Genomic DNA, 18913 nt, shown 5'->3' with positions numbered 1-18913 from the left:
CACAACTCACCCTCCATGTTGGGTATACATTGTGTAATTCCTGCATTATGTGACATAGTATATAATGGAATATAAAAACATTTTATGTAATATGTCACATAACATCGTATATGTTGTGTGTTGTGTGTATGTAAAATTTATCATTGCAACGAACATTTCAGTAATTTACCCTTAATATGTGCTATGTAGTCTGATATCTCCTGTTTTATTGTGTTGCATTTAGAAAAACTACAGATGAATATGTATCATATACCTAATATGTATCATAAACATAAAATCCATCGTATCATAAAACACATGTATGTTAATATCATGTGTTATATAAGGTGGAGTGCTGAAGAATTAATGCTTTTGAACTGTGGTGCTGGAGAAGACTCCTGAGAGTCCCTTGGACAGCAAGGAGATCAAACCAGTCAATCTTAAGGGAAATCAACCTTTAATATTCACTGAAAGGACTGACGCTTAAGCTGAAACTCCAGTATTTTGGTCATCTGATGGGAACAGCTGACTCATTGGAAAAGTCCCTGATGCTGGGAAAGATTGAGGGCAGAAAGAGAAGAGGGCGTCAGAGGATGGGATGGCTGGATGGCATCTCCGAAGCAATGGACGTGAAGCTTGAGCAAACTTTGGGAGATGGTAATGGACAGGGAGGCCTGGCATGCTGCAGTCCATGGGGTCGCAAAGAGTTGGACGTGACTGGGTGATGGAATGACAACAATGTTAATATCATACATACCTTGTTAGAACAAAATTTTGCTAAACAATAATTGCCCTTACTGGTGTGTGATGAACTCTGTTACTTTCTATTCACTTTTTTTTTTTAAGGAAAGCATACACATAGGTATGGATTACACTAACCTCCGTAAAGCAGGCTGCCTTGGGCCATGGTGAAGACTTTGGCTTTTACTGTGGGGTGAGCAGGAGCCAAGGGAGGGCTCTGAGTGGAGGAGGATGTGAGCTGGCTTAGTTTTAACAGGAGCCCGGTACACATTATGAGCGCGGGGCAAAACTGGAAGCTGCCAGCCCAGTGAAGAGGCGACTGTGATTGTCCAGGCCGTGGAGACAGTGAGGGTAGGGAGAAGTGGGATTCTGGGCAGATTAATATTTCAAAGGTAGAGCAGACAGAATGTGCTCAGGGATGGGAGATGGCGAGTCACTGATGGCTTCAAGGTTTTTGCTCTGTGTACCGAGAAGGGACATGTTGGTGCTGAGGGGCTGAGGCTGCAGGAGAACCAGTGTGAGGAGATGTGGATAGCCTTCCCCTTCCCCACCCCATGGTTGTCTCAGATCTGGGTGCCCTCTGGAAGGCTTCAGTTTTTCTGAATTGTAGCTGGTGGGGGCTGGTCCTGGGTGCTCTCCTCACACTGTGTAACTGACATTGTTTATCTCCAGGTGCCTCCATCAGGGGACTCTCCTGGGGTCCATTTGGGACACCCTGGAGGAAGGAGGCAACTGGAGGTGGCGGGCTTGGACTTGGGACTCTGATCTTAGGGCTCTCCTCACCCCTGGAATAGCAGTGCTCAGGCCAGGTTCCCCAGAAGCGCCTCCACCAAGTCAGGGCTCATATGGACCTGGTTTGAGGGGTGCATGAGCGCAGTGGGCTGTCTCACTCAGGGGTCACATCCCTGTACCTCGATATTTATATTTGGAAATTGCAGTCTCTTCCTAAAGTTTGGCCACTTCAGAGAGACCAAAGTTCCCTCCCTAAAAGGATTCTTGTTTCTGGTGGTGGTGGGGGGACACGTTGGCAAGAACCCTTTTGGGAGTGGTCTGGCCACGACACATCTACTAAAGATCTCCCTTTGTGGGCACGAGTGCTGTCCCCCTCTTCCCTCTTGTGACAGTCAGGGATCTGCCCACGCCTCTGTGGCCAGCATGAGCGTTTCCTCAGGAAGATGCCCAGAGCTGAAAAAAGCAAATACCCTTAAAGACATTTATGCTGGGCTGTGTGCTCAGTCACTCAGGCGTGTCTGACTCTTTGCGATCCCATGGACTGTAGCCTGCCAGGCTCCCTTCTCCATGGAATTCTCCAGGCAAGAATACTGGAGTGGGTTGCCATGCCCTCCTCCAGGGGATTTTCCCAACCCCGGGATCAAACCCAGGTCTCCCGCGTTGCTGGTGGATTCTTTACCAACTGAGCCACCAGGGAAGCCAAAGACATTTATAGTTAATCTAAAAATGCCTCATAGGGACTTCCCTAGTGGTCCAGTAGTTAGCACTCTGCGCTTCCACTTCAGGGGGCATGGGTTCAATCCCTGTTTGGGAAACTTAAGATCCTGCAGGCTGTGTGGCACGGCCAAAAAAGGAATGCCCCCAAAATCTCAGTGAAGTGTTGGAGGAACTGTCGACACTTGCAAGGATCAAACTAAAAAAAATTTCAACCCACACAAGTGCATGGTGGAATTTCATTATTCTTTTAATTCGCACTTTCTTGTTTTAACCCGTAGGATGAACGTCTTTTCCGCCGCTTATTGGACATTTATACCGCTTTTGAAAGATGCCTCTTTTCATTGTCTGTGAATTAATGTTCATTTCTGGCATGTTTTGTCCTGCTGAAGTTTTTTCGTTTTAAAGTAACCAAATCTACGAGACTTTTTCCTTTCAGGCACTTGTTGTGATTGTTTGTTTCTGTGTTTACTTGAGAAGGGCTTCTCTACCCTAAGAGTTTATATCTTCACCGTCTCCCTTCTTCTCGTATTTGTGTTAATGTTGCCTTTGTGCTTGTCGTTCCCTGAACTTGTGTTGCATTGCGTTTTGGTTTCTGGTGAGTGTAAGGTTGGGTGCGGTCTGCGATCTTCAGTTTCCAGACGTATGAGGGCTGGCGTCTCAGAGTGCGTGGAATGGCACATCCTTTCCCGCCTCATCTGATTCTGGACAGCAGCGTCCGCTGCGTTCCCAGACACAGGTACTTCCTTCTTGATCCTGTTCTGTCAATCTTTGTCCGTCCTGCACCAACACCAGGTCTTCTGAATGCCAAGAGCTTGAAAATATTTTTTGGTCTCTTCAAGGCAAACTGGTAGCCTCGTCCTTGTTTTCAGACTTATCTGAGTACCTTTGTTCCTTGATAAACATTTTCCAAAATTAATAGACTTAATTTTTTGAGAAGTTTTGGGCTTACAGAAGGGCTTCCCAGGTGGCTCAGTGGTAAAGAATCCGCCTGCCAATTCAGGAAACAAGTGTTCGATCCCTGGGTTGGGAAGATCCCCTGGAGAAGGGCATGGCAACCCACTCTAGTATTCTTGCCTGGAGAATCCCATGGACAGAGGAGCCTGATGGGCTATAGCTCATGGAGGTCACAGAAGAGTCAGACATGACCTGGTGACTAAACAACAAGAAGGTTTATAGGAAAATTGAGCAGAAAGTACAGAAAGGGCTTGGCTGGTGGTGCAGTGGTTAAGAATCTGGGTTGTAACTCAGGATGCGGGGTCAAGGATCTGACTTGCCTGGTGGCAATAAGCCCCCACACCACAACTAGAGAGAAGCCTGCCCGGCATAATGAAGAGCCCACATGATGCAACTGAGACCCTTCACAGTCAAATACATAAATAAAAGGTATTTTAAAAATATGGAGAATTCCCACATATCTTCTCCCCCCATACACATATAATTGCTCCTATTATCAACATCTTGCTGCAGTATATTTGTTACAATTGAGGGATCAATATTGATATATCACCAAAGTCCATAGTTTACATTAGGGTTCACTCTTGGTGTTGTATATTCTATGGGTTTGGACAAATTTATAATGACATCCACCATTATGAAATACAGAATGGTTTCACTGCCCTAAAATTCCCCCCTGTGCTCTACTTATTCACTGGTCCCTCTCCTACCCTGACCCCCTGCAGCACTGATCTTTTTACTGTCTCCACAGTCTTGTGTGATATGAGACCTCTGTCACCCACCAACACTCCTGCATTTGCTGAGTCAGTGAATCCATGAGTTTCACAACATACCTGGTCAAACCCCAGCTAACCTGTAGCCTCCAGGCCCTCCCACCCTACAGTGGACAAGTGGTGGCCCCCAAAGAGCTTCGGACCCAGTCCCTGCATTCCACGAATGTGATCTCATCCCATAAAAATGTTTGCAGACATGATCAAATTAAAGACACTGTGAGAAAGAGATTTTACAGTGTGCTCATAAGAGACAGTCAGAGGGAGGTTGCACACCCAGAGAAGAAGGTGATGTGAAGATGGAGGCAGAGACTGAAGTGATGAAGGCACAAGCCAAGGAATGAAGCCGTCATTGGAAGCCAGAAGAGGCAGAGAATAGATTCACCCCTTTGGCTAGCTGCACAGCAGTATTCTGGGCTTTCCAGGTGACTCAGTGGTAAAGAACCTGCCTGCCAATGTGGGTTTGATCCCTGGGTTTGGAAGATCCCCTGGAGAAGGAAATGGCAACCCACCTCAGTATTCTTGCCTGGGAAATCCCATGGACGGAGGAGCCCAGCGGGCTACAGTCCACAGGGTCTCAAAAGAGTTGGACATGACTTAGCGACTAAGTGACTGAACAACATTAAATCTGAAAGACATCTGAAAACATTCCTTCACCTAGCTGAATTTTCTCTTGTGCATGTCACAAAATATTTATTATATAAAGTCTTTGTCCTTAAATTCAGCATCTCTCTAACATAGAATAAAAATTTGACTACAGGGAATTCCCTGGTTGTCCAGTGGTTAGGCCTCTAGGCTTCTACCGCAGGGTGCGTGGGTTCAATCCCCGGTAGGGGAACTAAGATTTCGGGAGCTGTCTGGCAGGGCCAATAAAGAAATAAATAAATTAAATAAAAAGGTTCTTACTGAACCAATTAAAAAAATGATTATTATAATTTTCATTAGGGTTGACAAGGCACATGAAAGACCCTCTGTATTTATCAAGGGTCAGGCAACCCACTCTAGTACTCTTGCCTGGAAAATCCCATGGACGGAGGAGCCTGGTAGGCTACAGTCTATGGGGTCGCAAAGAGTCGGACATGACTGAGCGACTTCACTCACTCACTCACTCACTCATACCAAAGGAAGTTTCTGTTTGGATCTTCCATGAACAATTGTCATGGTCTTTGAGATGAAAATATTTAAGTTGATATATTTAACATGAACTTTTAAAAAAGCAGTCGGGATTTTACTGTTTATGAACACTGGGCTATTTTATAATTAACATCTGTGGAGCTGATCTCAAAGCATGGTGCGGCAGTAGTGGCGTGAACATTGCACCGTGAGGCAAGAGAAACACATTCTGACCCTAGCCCTTTTCCTGTGTGCCCCAGAGAAGGTTATTCTCAGAACCCCAGTTTCCTCATTTATTTTAATGGAGATGCAGACTTGATGAACAGGTGATAGATGACCAGGACATTGAACAACTGTGCCTCAGAATATGATGAAAACAAACAAAAAAAGAACAGATTCTCCCCTCAGGCTTTGAGAGTGAGTGGAGCCCACTCACAGCTTGATTTTGGGGCCGGTGATGCTGATTTTGAACTTCTGTCCCTCAGAACTGTGAGAGAGTAAGTTTCTGGGTGGTGGTTGTTTTGTTTTGTTTTGTTACCTTCTGTTGTTTTAAGCCATCCAGTTCATAGTAATGTGTTACGGGAGCCACAGGAAGTTAATCCACTCCCACAGTCTATCTGATGGCTCATCCCGAGTAACTCTGGCCTCTCAATTAAAGACGGGACAAGCCTACTTCATTTTGCTGGGGGTGTGGAGGGCCTGGATTTTCCAGAGACTTCTCGTGGCTTTCCTCTATGTTGCCGGAGAGAAGGTAATTCCTCAACTGGACACGGGTATTTTGATAGCTTGTTTAGTAGTCTGTGGTGAAAGAGTAGTCATGTCTTTACTAGCTCACATTTTATTGAGCAGTTAATTTTTTCCAGATTTTCAAAACTCTGTTTCTAACCTTGGGCCATTTTTTTTTCCCCATTACATGTTTCTCTTTTCTTTCTTTCTTTTTTTTTTGGCTGCGCTAAGTTTTCACTGTGAAATGTGAGCTTTCTCTAGTCGTAGCCCTTAGTCACTCCACAGCATGTGGAATCTTCCTCAGCCAGGGATCAATCCCATGTCCCCTGCATTGCAAGGCAGATTCTCAACCACTAGACCACAAGGAAGTTCCTCTGATTGTGTTTTTTTTTTTTTAATTTAATGTTTTTTAATTGGAGGATAATTGCTTTACAATGTTGTGTTAGTTTCTGCTATACAGCATAATGAATCGGCTATAAGTATACATATATCCCCTCCCTCCTGAGGCTCCCTCCCATCCCACCCGCCATCCCATCCCTCTAGGTCATCACAGGGTACCAAGCTGAGCTCCTCGTGTTATTATTGTGGTTTTAATTTGTCTTTCTCTCAGGTATGATGTTGAGCATCTTTATATGTGTTTACTGGCCATGCTCATCATCTTCTTTGGCAAAGATAATAATTGCGTCTGTTAATACCATTATCTGATAATAATTAGATCTGTTCAAGTCATCAGTCAGTCATATCAGTTTCCTGTGGTGGTTGTAACCAATTACCGCAAACTTGGTGGCTTAAAAGAATACACTTTTAGACCTGACAAAACAGAAAGAGACTCACAGACTTAGAAAACACACTTATGGTTGTTCAGGGACAGTTAGGGACTTTGGGTGGTCATGTACACATGGCTATATTCAAAATGGATAACCAACAAGGACCTGTTGTATGGCACATGGAATTCTGCTCAATGTTATGTGCCAGCCCGGATGGGAAAAGGGTTTTGGGGAGAATGGATACATGTATATGTATGGCTGAGTCCCTTTTCTGTCCACCCGAAACTACCACAACACTGTACATTGGCTATACCCCAATACAAAAAGTTCAAAACAGAAGCACACATTTATTCTCTTAACAATTCCCGAGGCCAGAAAACCCAGATCAATATCACTGGGCTGGAATGTTGGCAGGGCTGTGCTCCCTCCAAAGGCTTGAGGGGAGAGCAGGTTCCTCGCCTCTTCCAGCTTCCGGTGGCTCCAGGCTTTCCTTGCCTCATGGCAGCGTCAATCCACTCTCTCCCTCCTTCTTCACATAGCCCCCTCCCCTGTATGTCTGTGTTTTCTTTTCCTCTTCCCTCTCATATTAGGACACTTGTCACTGGATTTAGGGCCCATCTGGGTAAGCTAAGATGACACCACCTTGAAATTCTTAACCTTAATCACATCTGTAAAGATCCTTTTGCCAAATAAGGCAACAGTCACATGTTCTAGGGACTTGGGTGTGTTCATCCCTTCCTCCTACTCCAGTGATCAAATCTCCCCCTGCCTCCCTCACACAGGGACCCTTTGGGTTGCGTTTAGGGCCCACCTGGATAATCTTGGATCATTCCCCATCTCAAATCCTTAACTCCATCACATCTGCAAAGTCCTTTTTGCCACATAAAGTAAGATTCACAAGATCCGGGGATTGGGACCCACTATTTAATATACCACATCCCCCTTTTTTAGGCTGTTCTGTTATGATTTCTAAGTGCTCTACACAGAATTTGCATACTGCCCCTTCATTTGAGATGGGGACATTTAAAAAAATAATTCATTTGTTCGTTTATGGCTGTGCTGGGTCTTCATTGCCGCGAGGGCTTTTTCTCTAGTTGCGTGGAGCCGGGGCTTCCTAATTGCAGTGTGTGGGCTTCTCATTGCGGTGGCCTCTCTTGTTGCGGAGCCCAGGCTTTAGGTGCGTGGGCTTCAGGGTTCTAGAGCGCAGGCGCAGTAGTTGTGCACAGGGTTAGTTATTCCCAGGCGTGTGGGATCTTTTGAACCAGGGATCGAACCCATGTCTCCTGCATTGGCAGGCGGATTCTTTACCTCTGAGCCACCAGGGAAGCCCGAGATGGGGATACTTTTTGGCAAACCTCTTGTTAGAGCCTTGGAGTGAGAAGGCTGACATGGGGCTGTGGTCTGTGCTTCCCAGATGATCGCTAGGGAGCTCAGCATATTCATTTTCAGCTGTTTATCGGACCTTTCAATTCTATGAGAAATGCCTGTGTTGTAAAATTGCCTGGCGGTCCGGTACTTAGAACCCCATACTCTCACTGCCGAGGGCCTGGGTTCAATCCCTGGTCAGGGAACTAAGATCCCGTAAGCCACATGGGCACAGCTCCCCCCTCCCCGCCCCCAAAAAGAATGTTTGCTTTGCTCATCCTTGGTGCTTGTTTGTGAGGTCTTCTGTCCTTTTACAAAAAGTTTTTCAACTTTAATAAACAGGTTTTCCCATCTTTTCCTTTATGGCTCTTATTTTTCCTCCCTTGTCTGGGAAGAGCGTCCTTGCCGCAGGTTAGAAGCATCCCCACCCTAAGGGTGCAGAATGGTAATAACCTTCATTTTACAGAGAAGGAAATTGAGATACAGAAGAACATAATCTCTTCCAGTTCACATTTCTTAGGTTCCAGGCACTGCGAGGATTTTACAAGAGTCATATCACTGAATCCCTGAATCTCCCTGTGTCATGGGTCCTCCACACCACCCTCAGACCTGATGATTTATTTGCTACTTAGTAAGCCGACATAGCCTTACAGTGAAAGGATACAGATTCTTACCAACAAAGGGAAAACATAAACGGGGTGAAGTCCAGGTGCAAAGAGAACAGCATGTGCAGAGGCCCAAAGATGAGAGTGAGAAGGGATGACTCCATGGCTTAGCCATGGACCTTAGCGGGCACGACGAGAGGCGGGAGACCAGATCACACAAGGCTTGGGGCCTTGGAAAGGAGGGTATGGCCTTTCGTGACTTGCGAGCTGAGAGCACTGGGTGGTCTGGAGTTGAAGGTGTCAGTACAGAAAGGAATTTCACTCCAATCACGTTATTTCCCAATCATATTTAGGAGACAACAGGTTCAGTATAGAAACAGCAGTGAAAACTGAAAAACAATGAAATGAAAAAAAAATCATCTGTAATCCCACTACCCAGAGATGATCATTGTTAACTTTTAGCTGTATTTCATGATCCTAAATGCACACACGCATGTGTGTGTACAGAAAAAAAGTTATGCATTGTGTATATATTGGTGCGTGCTAAGTCTCTTCAGTGGTGTCCAACTCTGTGTGACCCTATGGACTGTAGCCCACCAGGCTCCTCTGTCCCTGGGATTCTCCAGACAAGAATACTGGGGTGGGTTGCCATGCCTTCCTCCAGGGGATCTTCCCAACCCAGGGATAGAATCCCTGTCTCTTAGGTCTGCTGCATTGGCAGGCAGGTTCTTTACCACTCGGGCCACCTGGGAAGCCCCATGTATATTGGTAGTTATACACATATGTATTAATATAAGTGGGAATCATCCTATAAAATGCTCTGTATCTGTATGTTAAGTGACTGAGAAGGAGTCTTGGAGGAGAAGGCGTCAGGTCCCCTTGGCCAGGTGAGGGTGGATGGATCTGTGAGCCTCTGTTATGCACTAGCAGCAGTGTGGGAGAGAAGGATGATCTAGTAAAGGGCACAGCTTGCGAAAGTATCCAGTGGCTGCAGGGAGCGGTGAGAGCGGCTAGAGCAGAGTGGGGGCAAGATGAGCTTGGGATGGCAGATTTGTGCAGGACCTCAGGGGCCCCGGAGAGCTCCTGGGAACTGTGCGAGTTTTTCCTGCATGTGTGTTCGTTGGTTTTGTTTATTCAAGCCCGTGCAGGACCGAAGTGTGGGCTGGTATGGTGAGGGATCCAGCAGGGGGCTAAGGTTCCCGGGGACCAGACACTGTCCGGAGATGTCAGACGGGCCCAGGAGGACTTCCCTGGTGCTCCAGTGGTTAAGAACCCACTTGCCAATGCAGGGGACACGGGTTTGACCCCTAGTCCGGGCACTAAGATCTCACGTGCTTCGGAGCAACTATGGACTTGCATCACAACTACTGAGCCCACGTGCCCAGAGCCCACGTCCTGAAACAAGAGAAGCCACCACGATGAGAGGCTTGCGCACGGCAGCTGGAGAAAGAGTGCTGCAGCAATGAAGACCCAGCCCTAAGAAACAAATGCATGCTGAGTCTCTTCGGTCGTGTCCGGCTCTGCAATCCCATGGGCTGTAGCCCTCCAGGCTGCCCATGGGATTCTCCAGGCAAGAATACTGGACTGGGTTGCCATTTCCTTCTCCAAAATAAATGAATATTTGTAAATGTCTTTAAAAAAGGGCGGGCACCAGAAGCAGGACCCAGATGGGCAGATGTAAGAGCTTGCAGCCCAGCCACAGAGGGGACTGGGGAGACAGGCCCCACCTCCACCTTCTCCTATCCCCGCCTTGTTTTTATTTTTTATTTTAAAACTTTTTTGATGTGGACCATTTTTAAAGTTTTGTTACAATATTGCTTCTATTTTATGTTTTGATTTTTTGGCCCAAGGCACCTGAGTCCATCTTAGCTCCCCGGCCAGGGATTGAACCCACCCCCCCTACACTGGTAGGCAAAGTCTTAGCCACTGGCCCACCAGGGAGGTCCCTATCCCCTCCTCTCTTGAGGGCACTGCCCAAAGTCAGTGTCCACCAGAAGCGGAGGAGAGGCACTGAGCTTCCAGGAGCACAGAAGGGCAGCCAAAAGTGGAGAGAGGGGTTCTGGGGGCGGAGGGATGTATCGTGGCCCCATCATTCCCCAACTTTCCAGGTGAGCAGGAGACCAAGACCACTGATATCCATGGCTCATTTGAGCTGTCCACACTCAGGGGCAGACCCTCACCTATCACATTTTTGCTGTATATTTAAGCCCAGCCTCTGTGCCATGAGTTACCTGGTGTGATCTTTCAGAGTGAGACCTAAGGTCCTGGGCGTGGTGAGTCACACTCGAAGCATCGAGTTGGTGTCAAGGTTTTTGCCTCCCTTCCCAGGTATGACTCAGAAGGCAGGTGGACAGGCTGCCCTGCAACACACAGTACTACACGTGACTTCGGGTTAGTGCCGGATTCCCAGGGGACCTCCTCTCACAGGGCCGGTGGGGCTCATGTCCCTGGGAGAAGTTTACTTGGATCCATAGAGGTTCCAATCCCAAGAAGGGAGATTGCTCTTGTTGTTCCTGTTCTCTAACACCTGTTCGTGAAATGTAATCAGCCAGAAGGAAAAGAAGAATGTCCTGCATTTCTAGCCAGTTAACACGATGATTTGCTTTTCATCAAAGCCAGATCAGAATGTATGCCTATCAGTATCAGGCTTGTTCTGTCAAGGACATGTTTGCTTGAGAATGCACACAGATCTAATCATCAGTCTTTGTTTTATTCTGTAATACACGTAGAAGAGAAAAACAAACACCCAGGTCACCACCAGCCCAGTTCAGAGACAGGGCCTGTGACCTTGGAAGTGTCTCTGGGACCCTCGAGGGAGGCAGCAGGCCCCACTGCAGTGTAGTGGCCCTCAGGTGATTTCCACCTGGTGGCAACTTCCAAAAACCAGGAGCCCCCACCCCTGCCTGTGTTTGGAGTCGGCCATTCTTGTGAGATACCCAGGGGACTTCCCATCACACATGCACACACATGTGGGGATCTGGGACCCGGGACGGGGAGGGACTCAGAGGAGGGCAGAACACAAGAGGGATTGCCCCTGATGTCACTTCCAATGACTTTGAAAGGCCCCGCCCCCGACTCTTTGGAAAAGTTCTTGTGCATGCCCTTACTCTGATGACAGGTAGACTGGGCCCAGAGAGGGCAGAACACTTGTCTGAGGTCACACAGTAGGGAGCTGCAACGCAACTAACTTCTTGGCACAGACCCCTTGTCTGGTAGCAGACAAGCCCCTAGGAGGAAGGCAGAGCTCCTGGGAAGGAAGGAGAGAGAAAAGGGTCTCTGTGACCCCCAGAGCAGACAGAGAGGCTACCAGTGGGGACAGGACCTACCTAGAGCTTTCTGGGTGTACATCCTGCAGTCTTCAGCCTCTGACTTTTCCGGGTCCATGGGGATGACCAGGAACTTCCCCCAGGTTTGGCAGCACCTCTGCGTAGGGCGGTGGAAAGGGTAGAAGCCTCTGCAGCAGCTCCACTTCTTGTCCTTGGGGTCCAGTGCTATGCTGCCGCAGAGCCGCCAGCGCTCCTTTCTCAGGACCAGCACCTCGCCTGCGGGCCAGACTCGGCTCAGCGGGAGGGCCTGGGTGCAGGGGCCCTGCCCTCACATCCATTCATTTCTGGGGCTGGGGGATGTTTTTTGTCTTTTGTGTAGTTTTTTGGCTTGCTCTCGAGATGTTGGCAGTGAAAGCATGGAGTCCTAACTACTGGACCACCAAGGAGTTCCCTCTTCCCTTGTGTTTTTTCTCTCGAATACCTTTATTAAGATAGAATCCAGCAGACTTCACTGGTGGTCTAGTGGCTAGGACTCTGAGGTCCCAGTGCAGGGGACCCAGGTTTGCTCCCTGGTCTGGGGACTATTAGGGCTTCCCCGGTGGCTCAGCAGTAAAAGAATCTGTCTGCGATGCAGGAGACATGGAGATGCAGGTTCGATCCCTGGGTCGGGAGGATCTCCTGAAGAAGGAAATGGCAATCCTCTGCAACAATCTGGCCTGGAAAATCCCATGGACAGAGGAGCCTGGCAGGCTACAGTCCATGGGGTCACAAAGAGTCGGACACAACTGAGCGACTAAACAACCAAACAGGGAACTAGATCCCACATACCACAACTAAGCCATTCTGCACGCTGCAGCAGCAGATCAAAGAGCCCATGTGCCACAGCCAGGACCTGGACAGCCAAATACATTAGTAAATACTAAAAAAGAGAGGAACTGACAACAGCAACAACAGAGAGATAGAATTCAGGGACTTCTCCGGTGGTTCAGTGGCTGAGACTCCAAGCTCCAAGTGCAAGGAGCCGAGGTTCAATCCCTGATCAGGGAACTAAATCCCACAGGCTGCAACTGAGTTTAAGTGGCCATAACTAAAAAAGATCCCACATACTCAAACTAAAAGATCCCCCATGCACAACATTTGACAATGAAGATCCCACCTACAGCAACTAAGAACCAGCAGAGCCAAATAGATAAATTAAAAAAAAATTTTTTTTAAAGGTAGAATTCACATATCATACAATTCACTCATTTCAAGCATACATGGTTTTTAGTATATTTTCAGAGTTGTGCAGTCACTACCACGATTGATTTTAGAAGATGTTCAATCACCCTAAAAGGAAACCCGTGTCCATCAGCAGTTGCTGCTCTCTTCCGCCCACTTCCCGACACGCCCCAGCCTCGGGCAACCACCGCCAGTCTACTTGCTGTCTATTCTGGACACTGCCCCATTTCATTTCCACCAGCAGTATATGAGTGCTGATTTCCCCACATCCTTGCCAGTCCATGATGTCTGAGTCTCTGATTATAGCCATTCCTTTGTGGGTGGGAAGTGGTATCTCCTTGTGGTTTTGATCTGTGTTTCCCTGCATCCATTTATCCCTTACCCAGCACTGCGGTCCAATGTCCAGGCCACCTCTGTCCCCAGAGTACACGTGCCCCCTTTCCTCTCGCTACCTCCTCATCTGCCTTCCTCCTGGCCCAGGGCCGTGGCTTCTCTGCTGAGTTCTCTGGCTCTCTGTGGGCAGAGTTACAGCCACTCACCTTGGGTGTCCCGTCACAGCAAAAAAGTGCATACAGCCAGTGGTCATTAAAAAAAAAGTACTGATCAGCCTCCCTCAGTTTCCAGAAAGAGAATGGGACAGTGAGGAGGACTTCCCTGGCAGTCCAGTGACTTAAACTCCATGCTCACAATGCAGGGGGCCTGGTTGGGTTTGATCCCTGGTCAGGGAACTAGATCCCACGTGCAGTGACTAAGACCCAGCGAAAATGAAAAAAAAAAGTGTTTTTTTTTTTTAAGTAGAGGAAAGAGGACTTGCCGGGTCAAGGTTTAAGCCCCGTTTTTCCCCCTCACCTCATGCAATTAACTTCACCCCTCTGAGCCACACTTTCCCCATCCCTAAAATGGGATTGTCTGCTTCTTGAGGGTGTCACCAGAGTGAAAGTTGCTGTCGGGCAGTGATGATAGAGAAGCTTCCCCAGCTGAGCTTTTTGTAGAAAGGGACTTTTGACCATGACTCATCTGGGCTTCCCAGGTGGGACATTGGTAAAGAACCTGCCCGCCAGTGCAGGAGATGCAATAGAGAAGAGTTCCATCCCTGGGTTGGGAAGATGCCCTGGAGGAGGGCATGGCAACCCACTCCAGTATTCTTGCCTGGAGAATCCCATGGACAGAGAGGCCTGGTGGGCTGCAGTCCAGGGGGTTGCAAAGAGTCGGACACAACTGAGCACAGCACAGTTACAATTACTTGACTCAGCTGGCCCCTCCCTATCTCCCTCCAAGCCCCATTTCTCCTCCCTCCTGGGAAGACCCCTGCCCCCCAGCACAGGGGGCTGGCAGAGGGGATCCTCCCAGAGGCAACCCCAGAACCCGAGGGTGGAAAGTGTGTCAGAATTTCACGCTCAGGCTGGCATTTCAGCTGAGCAGGAGCACCGAGGTGGAAGCTGGGCCCCTCCCCACTGCCCGGCCACCCCAAAGGAGCTGGACTTCCCTGCCCCACAACACCCCTGCTCACCTTTGGAGGCATGGGGCCAGCCTTGCAGGCATGGGAACAGCAGGAGGAAGAGAGCTGCAGGAGAGAGAGACGTGAGGGCCGGCTGGGGAGCTGGGCCGGAGGAGCAGGGTGGGGAGAGGCCTGTACCTGAGAAGATGAGCAGTCGGGACCCTATGCCAACTCTGGCCCTGGGCCCCGGCCTGCCTCTGACCACTGCCGGCTGCCACATGTCATGGAGGCCAGCAGCACCCAGGGAAGACAGCTTCTGTCTCTGGCCGTCTGCCCTGCAAAGTCAGTCACCAGTGATGACAATGTATCAAGTAAATTCCTTTAGTGTTAATAATAAAGAATATATGCAGATGTTTTCGCAACTCCTAACAGCATTCCAGAAACATCCATAAATGTCTAAAGGATGGGTGTGTGTTTGCTAATGCTAATGAGATTACTCAAACCAGGCTAGGCCGGTCACCAGAAGGACCTATGAATAAGGTATAGATAGAAGATTTACAGCACTGTGATTTTATTTTATCGAAGTATGTAGGTAATTTACCATGTTGTGTTAAATTATACATATGTTTTCAACTATACATATGTATTTTTTTCAGGTTCTTTTCCATTATAAATACCGAGTAGAGTTCTCTGTGCTGTAAAGTAGGCCCTTCTTATTTACCTATTTTATATATATAACAGTGTGTTTGAGTGAACTCCGGGAGATGGTGATGGACAGGGAGGCCTGGCGTGCTGCGATTCATGGGGTTGCAAAGAGTCGGACACGACTGAGCGACTGATCTGATCTGATCTGATCTGTGTGAATCCCAAACTCCTAATTTATTTTTCCCCACCTCAGACCCCCAGAGGGTTGTGACTTTAAACTAGCCATATTGAGACCGCCAAGTTCAATCACTTGGCAGAAAATTTCATCACTCCTGATGGAACAGTGATTCCTGGGTGGCAACCTGATTCCTGTTCTGATTCTCAGGGAGAGAGCCAGGAAGCTCTCCTAATCTCACCCTCTGTGCATCTTTTATAATGAAACTGTAATTGCAAGTATGTTTATAATGTTTTTAGGGCATCTATGAGTTATTCTAGACAGTTTTGAACCTGAGAGAATTGTGGGCACCCCGAATTTGTAACCAGTCAGTCAGAAGCGCACATGGCTTGGGAACCCCACTTGTGGTTGAGGTCTGGAGTCGGGGTAGTCTGCTGGGACTGAGCCCATATAGTGTGGGGTCTGCACTAACTCTGGGTGATCATCATCCGGGTCATATTGCAATACAGCCAGTTGGTGTTGACCAGTTGGCTGTGACATAGAGCAGCACCTAAACCAATTTCTTGTTGCCAGGTTACCTTTTCTTTTTAAATTGTGGCAAGATATACATGATTTTCCCCTGGTGGCTCAGCAATAAAGAATCCACCTGCCAATGCAGGAGATGCAAGAGAAATGCATCTTTACCTCTTCAGAAAGTAACTATGGGAATAATAAATGACTACTATTCTTTGACTCTTAGAAGGGTAGGTACAAGGGGTGCCTGGAGAGGGAGGTGAGACCGAAAAGGAAGAAAGTCTTTATAGGATATGTTAGTGAGCAGGTTACTCCGGTACCTGGGGCTCAGTCTTGCAGGGACCTCTCCAAGAGACAGCGTATAAGGTACCCCAGAGTTTGCCGTTCTGTTCTTCTAAGTTTCCCATGAGCTTTGAGTTTTAAGCTTAGAAGATGGACATGTCACACACCAAACAGTGGCTCCACTTCTACTTGATCTGAAAGGCAGCATCAGGATACCTTTGTGACTAGAAGGGAAGGAACTTCCCAAAAGCCACTCTGGGCAGAAAGGTGTCAACAGGGACCTTGGACTCAATCTTTGTGCATGCCAATGAACCCACCTGCCAATACAGAAGATGCGGATTCGATCCCTGAGTAGAGAGGATCCCCTGGAGAAGGAAATGGCAACCCACTCCAGCATTCTTGCCCAGGAGATCCTGCGAACAGAGGAGCCTGGCAGTCTCCAGTCCATGGTGTTGCAGAGTCCGACAGGACTTAGTGATTAAACAACAAGAAGATTCTTCTTAAGAATAACACTTGGGTGAAAAAAAGAGAAAGAACTTCCCTGATAATCCCGTGGTTAAGACTCTGTGCTCCCAGAGCAGGGTTTGATCCCTGGTTGGAGAACTAAGATCTCACAAGCTTCTTGGCGCTGCCAGAATTTTTTAAACAAAAAATAAATTTAAAAAAATCCCATTGGGCCTTGTGGCCATTTTAAGCAGTCAGGACATTTTCTGTGAGCAAGTAGAGACCACTGTAGCAGGGTTTTCTGCAGAAGAGGGCTGTGGCTTAACATTGTATTTTTATTTTCTGGATGATCCCTTCTTGGTGGGGAGCTGCAGGGGGCGCCAAGGGGAAGAGACTGCGATACATCAGACCTGGTGACCAATCAGAGCAGGTGGGTGAGGATAGGCGCTGCAGTGCTCAGGTCCCATGAATATTGTGTCTGTGCCAACGCGTGTGTGTAATTACACAGTTCAGTTGCTCAGTAGTGTAATTACATTAAATGTTTATTTTTTAATTCTCAGTTTAAAGAATAAACATTCCCGGGGCTTCCATGGTGGTCCAGTGGTTAAGACGCTGGCTGCCGATGCAGGAGACATGGTTCGATCCCTGTTCCAGGAAGATCCCACATCCCCAGGAGCAACCAAGCAGGTGCAGCAACTACTGAAGCCGGGCCTCTAGAGCCCGTGCTCTGCAACAAGAGCAGCCCCCTCAGTGAGAAGCCTGCACACCGCAGCTGGAGAGCAGCCCCTGGTTGCCGCCGCTGGAGAAAGCCTGTGCACAGCAAGCCAGGACAGCCAAAACAAATAATCAGTTAAATCTTTAAAAAAATAAATAAGCATTTTCTAAGGCTCCTCATTAAAAGCAGCAATTCTCAGCCACATACCACCCACTCTGTACCCCGTCTCCTGCCACAAACTCTTTCAGTCCTTTTTCTCTAAGTCCTTACCCTGCCTTCCCTTGGATATTTTTGTCAAAGCGGCTTTATTGAGGTATAAGCAACACACAATACAATGCATGTATATAAAGTATAAAATTTGATGGTTTAAATGTTTAAAATTGTATTGAAGTATAATTGACTTACAATGTTTTTTCTATATATATATATAAAATGTCTCTACTTATAGTGTGTGTAAATTTGATGAGTTTTTTAGAAATGTATTTATTTTTGGCTGTACAGGGTCTTCATTGCTGCGGCCTTTCTCTAGTTGCTGAGAGCAGGGGCTGCTCTTTTTGGCGGTGCGTGAGCTTCTCACTGCGATGGCTTCTCTTGTTGCAAAGCACCGGCTCCAGGTGCCAGACTTCAGTAGTTGCCCCAAGTGGGCTCAGTAGTTGTGGTGAGCAGACTTAGTTGTCCCGAAGCACGTGGGCTCTTTAAATCCATTTACTGAACTGAAGTGCCCTGCATTGGCAGGCGGGTTCTTCTTGCAGTGAGGGTGGCTCAGGGAGTGGGAGGGGCGGAAGCAGTAGCTGCGGATGTCCTGCCGGCTAGGACAGTCATAGAGCAGGGCTGGGGCTGGCCTGCCCTGGCTCCAGAGCATCCCCCCTCCCCTCCAATTCCATATGAGACCATTGTACAGTCTTTTTTTTTTTTTGGCTGAGTCAGGTTTTAGTTTCAGCATCAAATTGCCAACATCCAAATTAGCATCATAGAGAAAGCAATGGAATTCCAGAAAAACATCTCCTTCTGCTTCACTGACTACACCAAAGCCTTTTACTGTGGATCACAATAAACTGTGGAAAATTCTGAAAGAGATGGGAATACCAGACCACCCTATCTGCCTCCTGAGAAACCTGTATGCAGGTCAAGAAGCAACAGTTAGAACCAACATAGAATGGCAGACTGGTTGAAAATTGGGAAAGGAGTACATCAAGGCTTTATATATAATCACCCTACTTATTTAACTTACATGCAGAGTGCATCATGCAAAATGCCAGGCTAGATGAAGCACAAGCTTGAATCAAGATTGCCGGGGAAAATATCAATAACCTCAGATATGCAGATGACACCACCCTTATGACAGAAAGCGAAGAGGAACTAAAGAGCCTCTTGATGTGAAGGTGAAAGAGGAGAGTGAAAAAGCTGGCTTAAAACTCAATATTCAGAAAACTAAGATCATGGCATCCAGTACCATCACTTCATGGCAAGTAGATGGGGAAACAATGGAAACAGTGACAGACTTTATTTTCTTAGGCTCCAAAATCACTTCGGACAGTGACTGCAGCCACAAAATTAAAAGATGCTTGCTTCTTGGAAGAAAAGCTATGACAAACCTAGACAGTATATTAAAAAGCAGAGATATCACTTTGCCAACAAAGGTCCATGTTGTCAAAGCTATGATTTTTCCAGTAGTCATGTATGGATATGAGAGTTGGACCATAAAGACGGCTGAATGCCGAAGAATTGATGCTTTCAAACTGTGG

General features: G+C 47.5%; 2 protein-coding genes across 3 annotated transcripts in view; one reads left to right on the top strand and one right to left on the bottom strand.

Moving 5' to 3' along the window:
* Positions 1-18913, top strand: part of OPA3 (outer mitochondrial membrane lipid metabolism regulator OPA3) — a 66843-nt gene that overhangs the window by 38195 nt on the left and 9735 nt on the right. The gene's annotated exons all lie outside the window — the stretch shown is intronic.
* Positions 454-14767, bottom strand: LOC147354061 (uncharacterized). Of its 2 annotated transcripts, XM_086353168.1 has the most exons (5): positions 14593-14767; positions 14467-14520; positions 11796-12011; positions 10701-10829; positions 6827-8858 (listed from the first exon to the last, which is right to left on the bottom strand). In XM_086353168.1, the coding sequence occupies exons 1-4, from the start codon at positions 14672-14674 to the stop codon at positions 10726-10728; spliced, it is 456 nt and encodes a 151-aa protein (XP_086209294.1). In that variant the 5' UTR covers positions 14675-14767; the 3' UTR covers positions 6827-8858; positions 10701-10725. The 2 variants fall into 2 exon arrangements, with proteins under 2 accessions (XP_086209293.1, XP_086209294.1); XM_086353167.1 differs by lacking the exons at positions 6827-8858; positions 10701-10829 and adding an exon at positions 454-696 and having other exon boundaries at positions 14593-14749.

This window comes from Bos grunniens, chromosome 18 (genome assembly GCF_055505025.1).
Source record: "Bos grunniens cultivar Pamir isolate PY7600 chromosome 18, Bosgru_T2T1.0, whole genome shotgun sequence".
Classification (NCBI taxonomy): Eukaryota; Metazoa; Chordata; class Mammalia; order Artiodactyla; family Bovidae; genus Bos; species Bos grunniens.
This window is presented reverse-complemented; position numbering and strand designations above follow the sequence as displayed.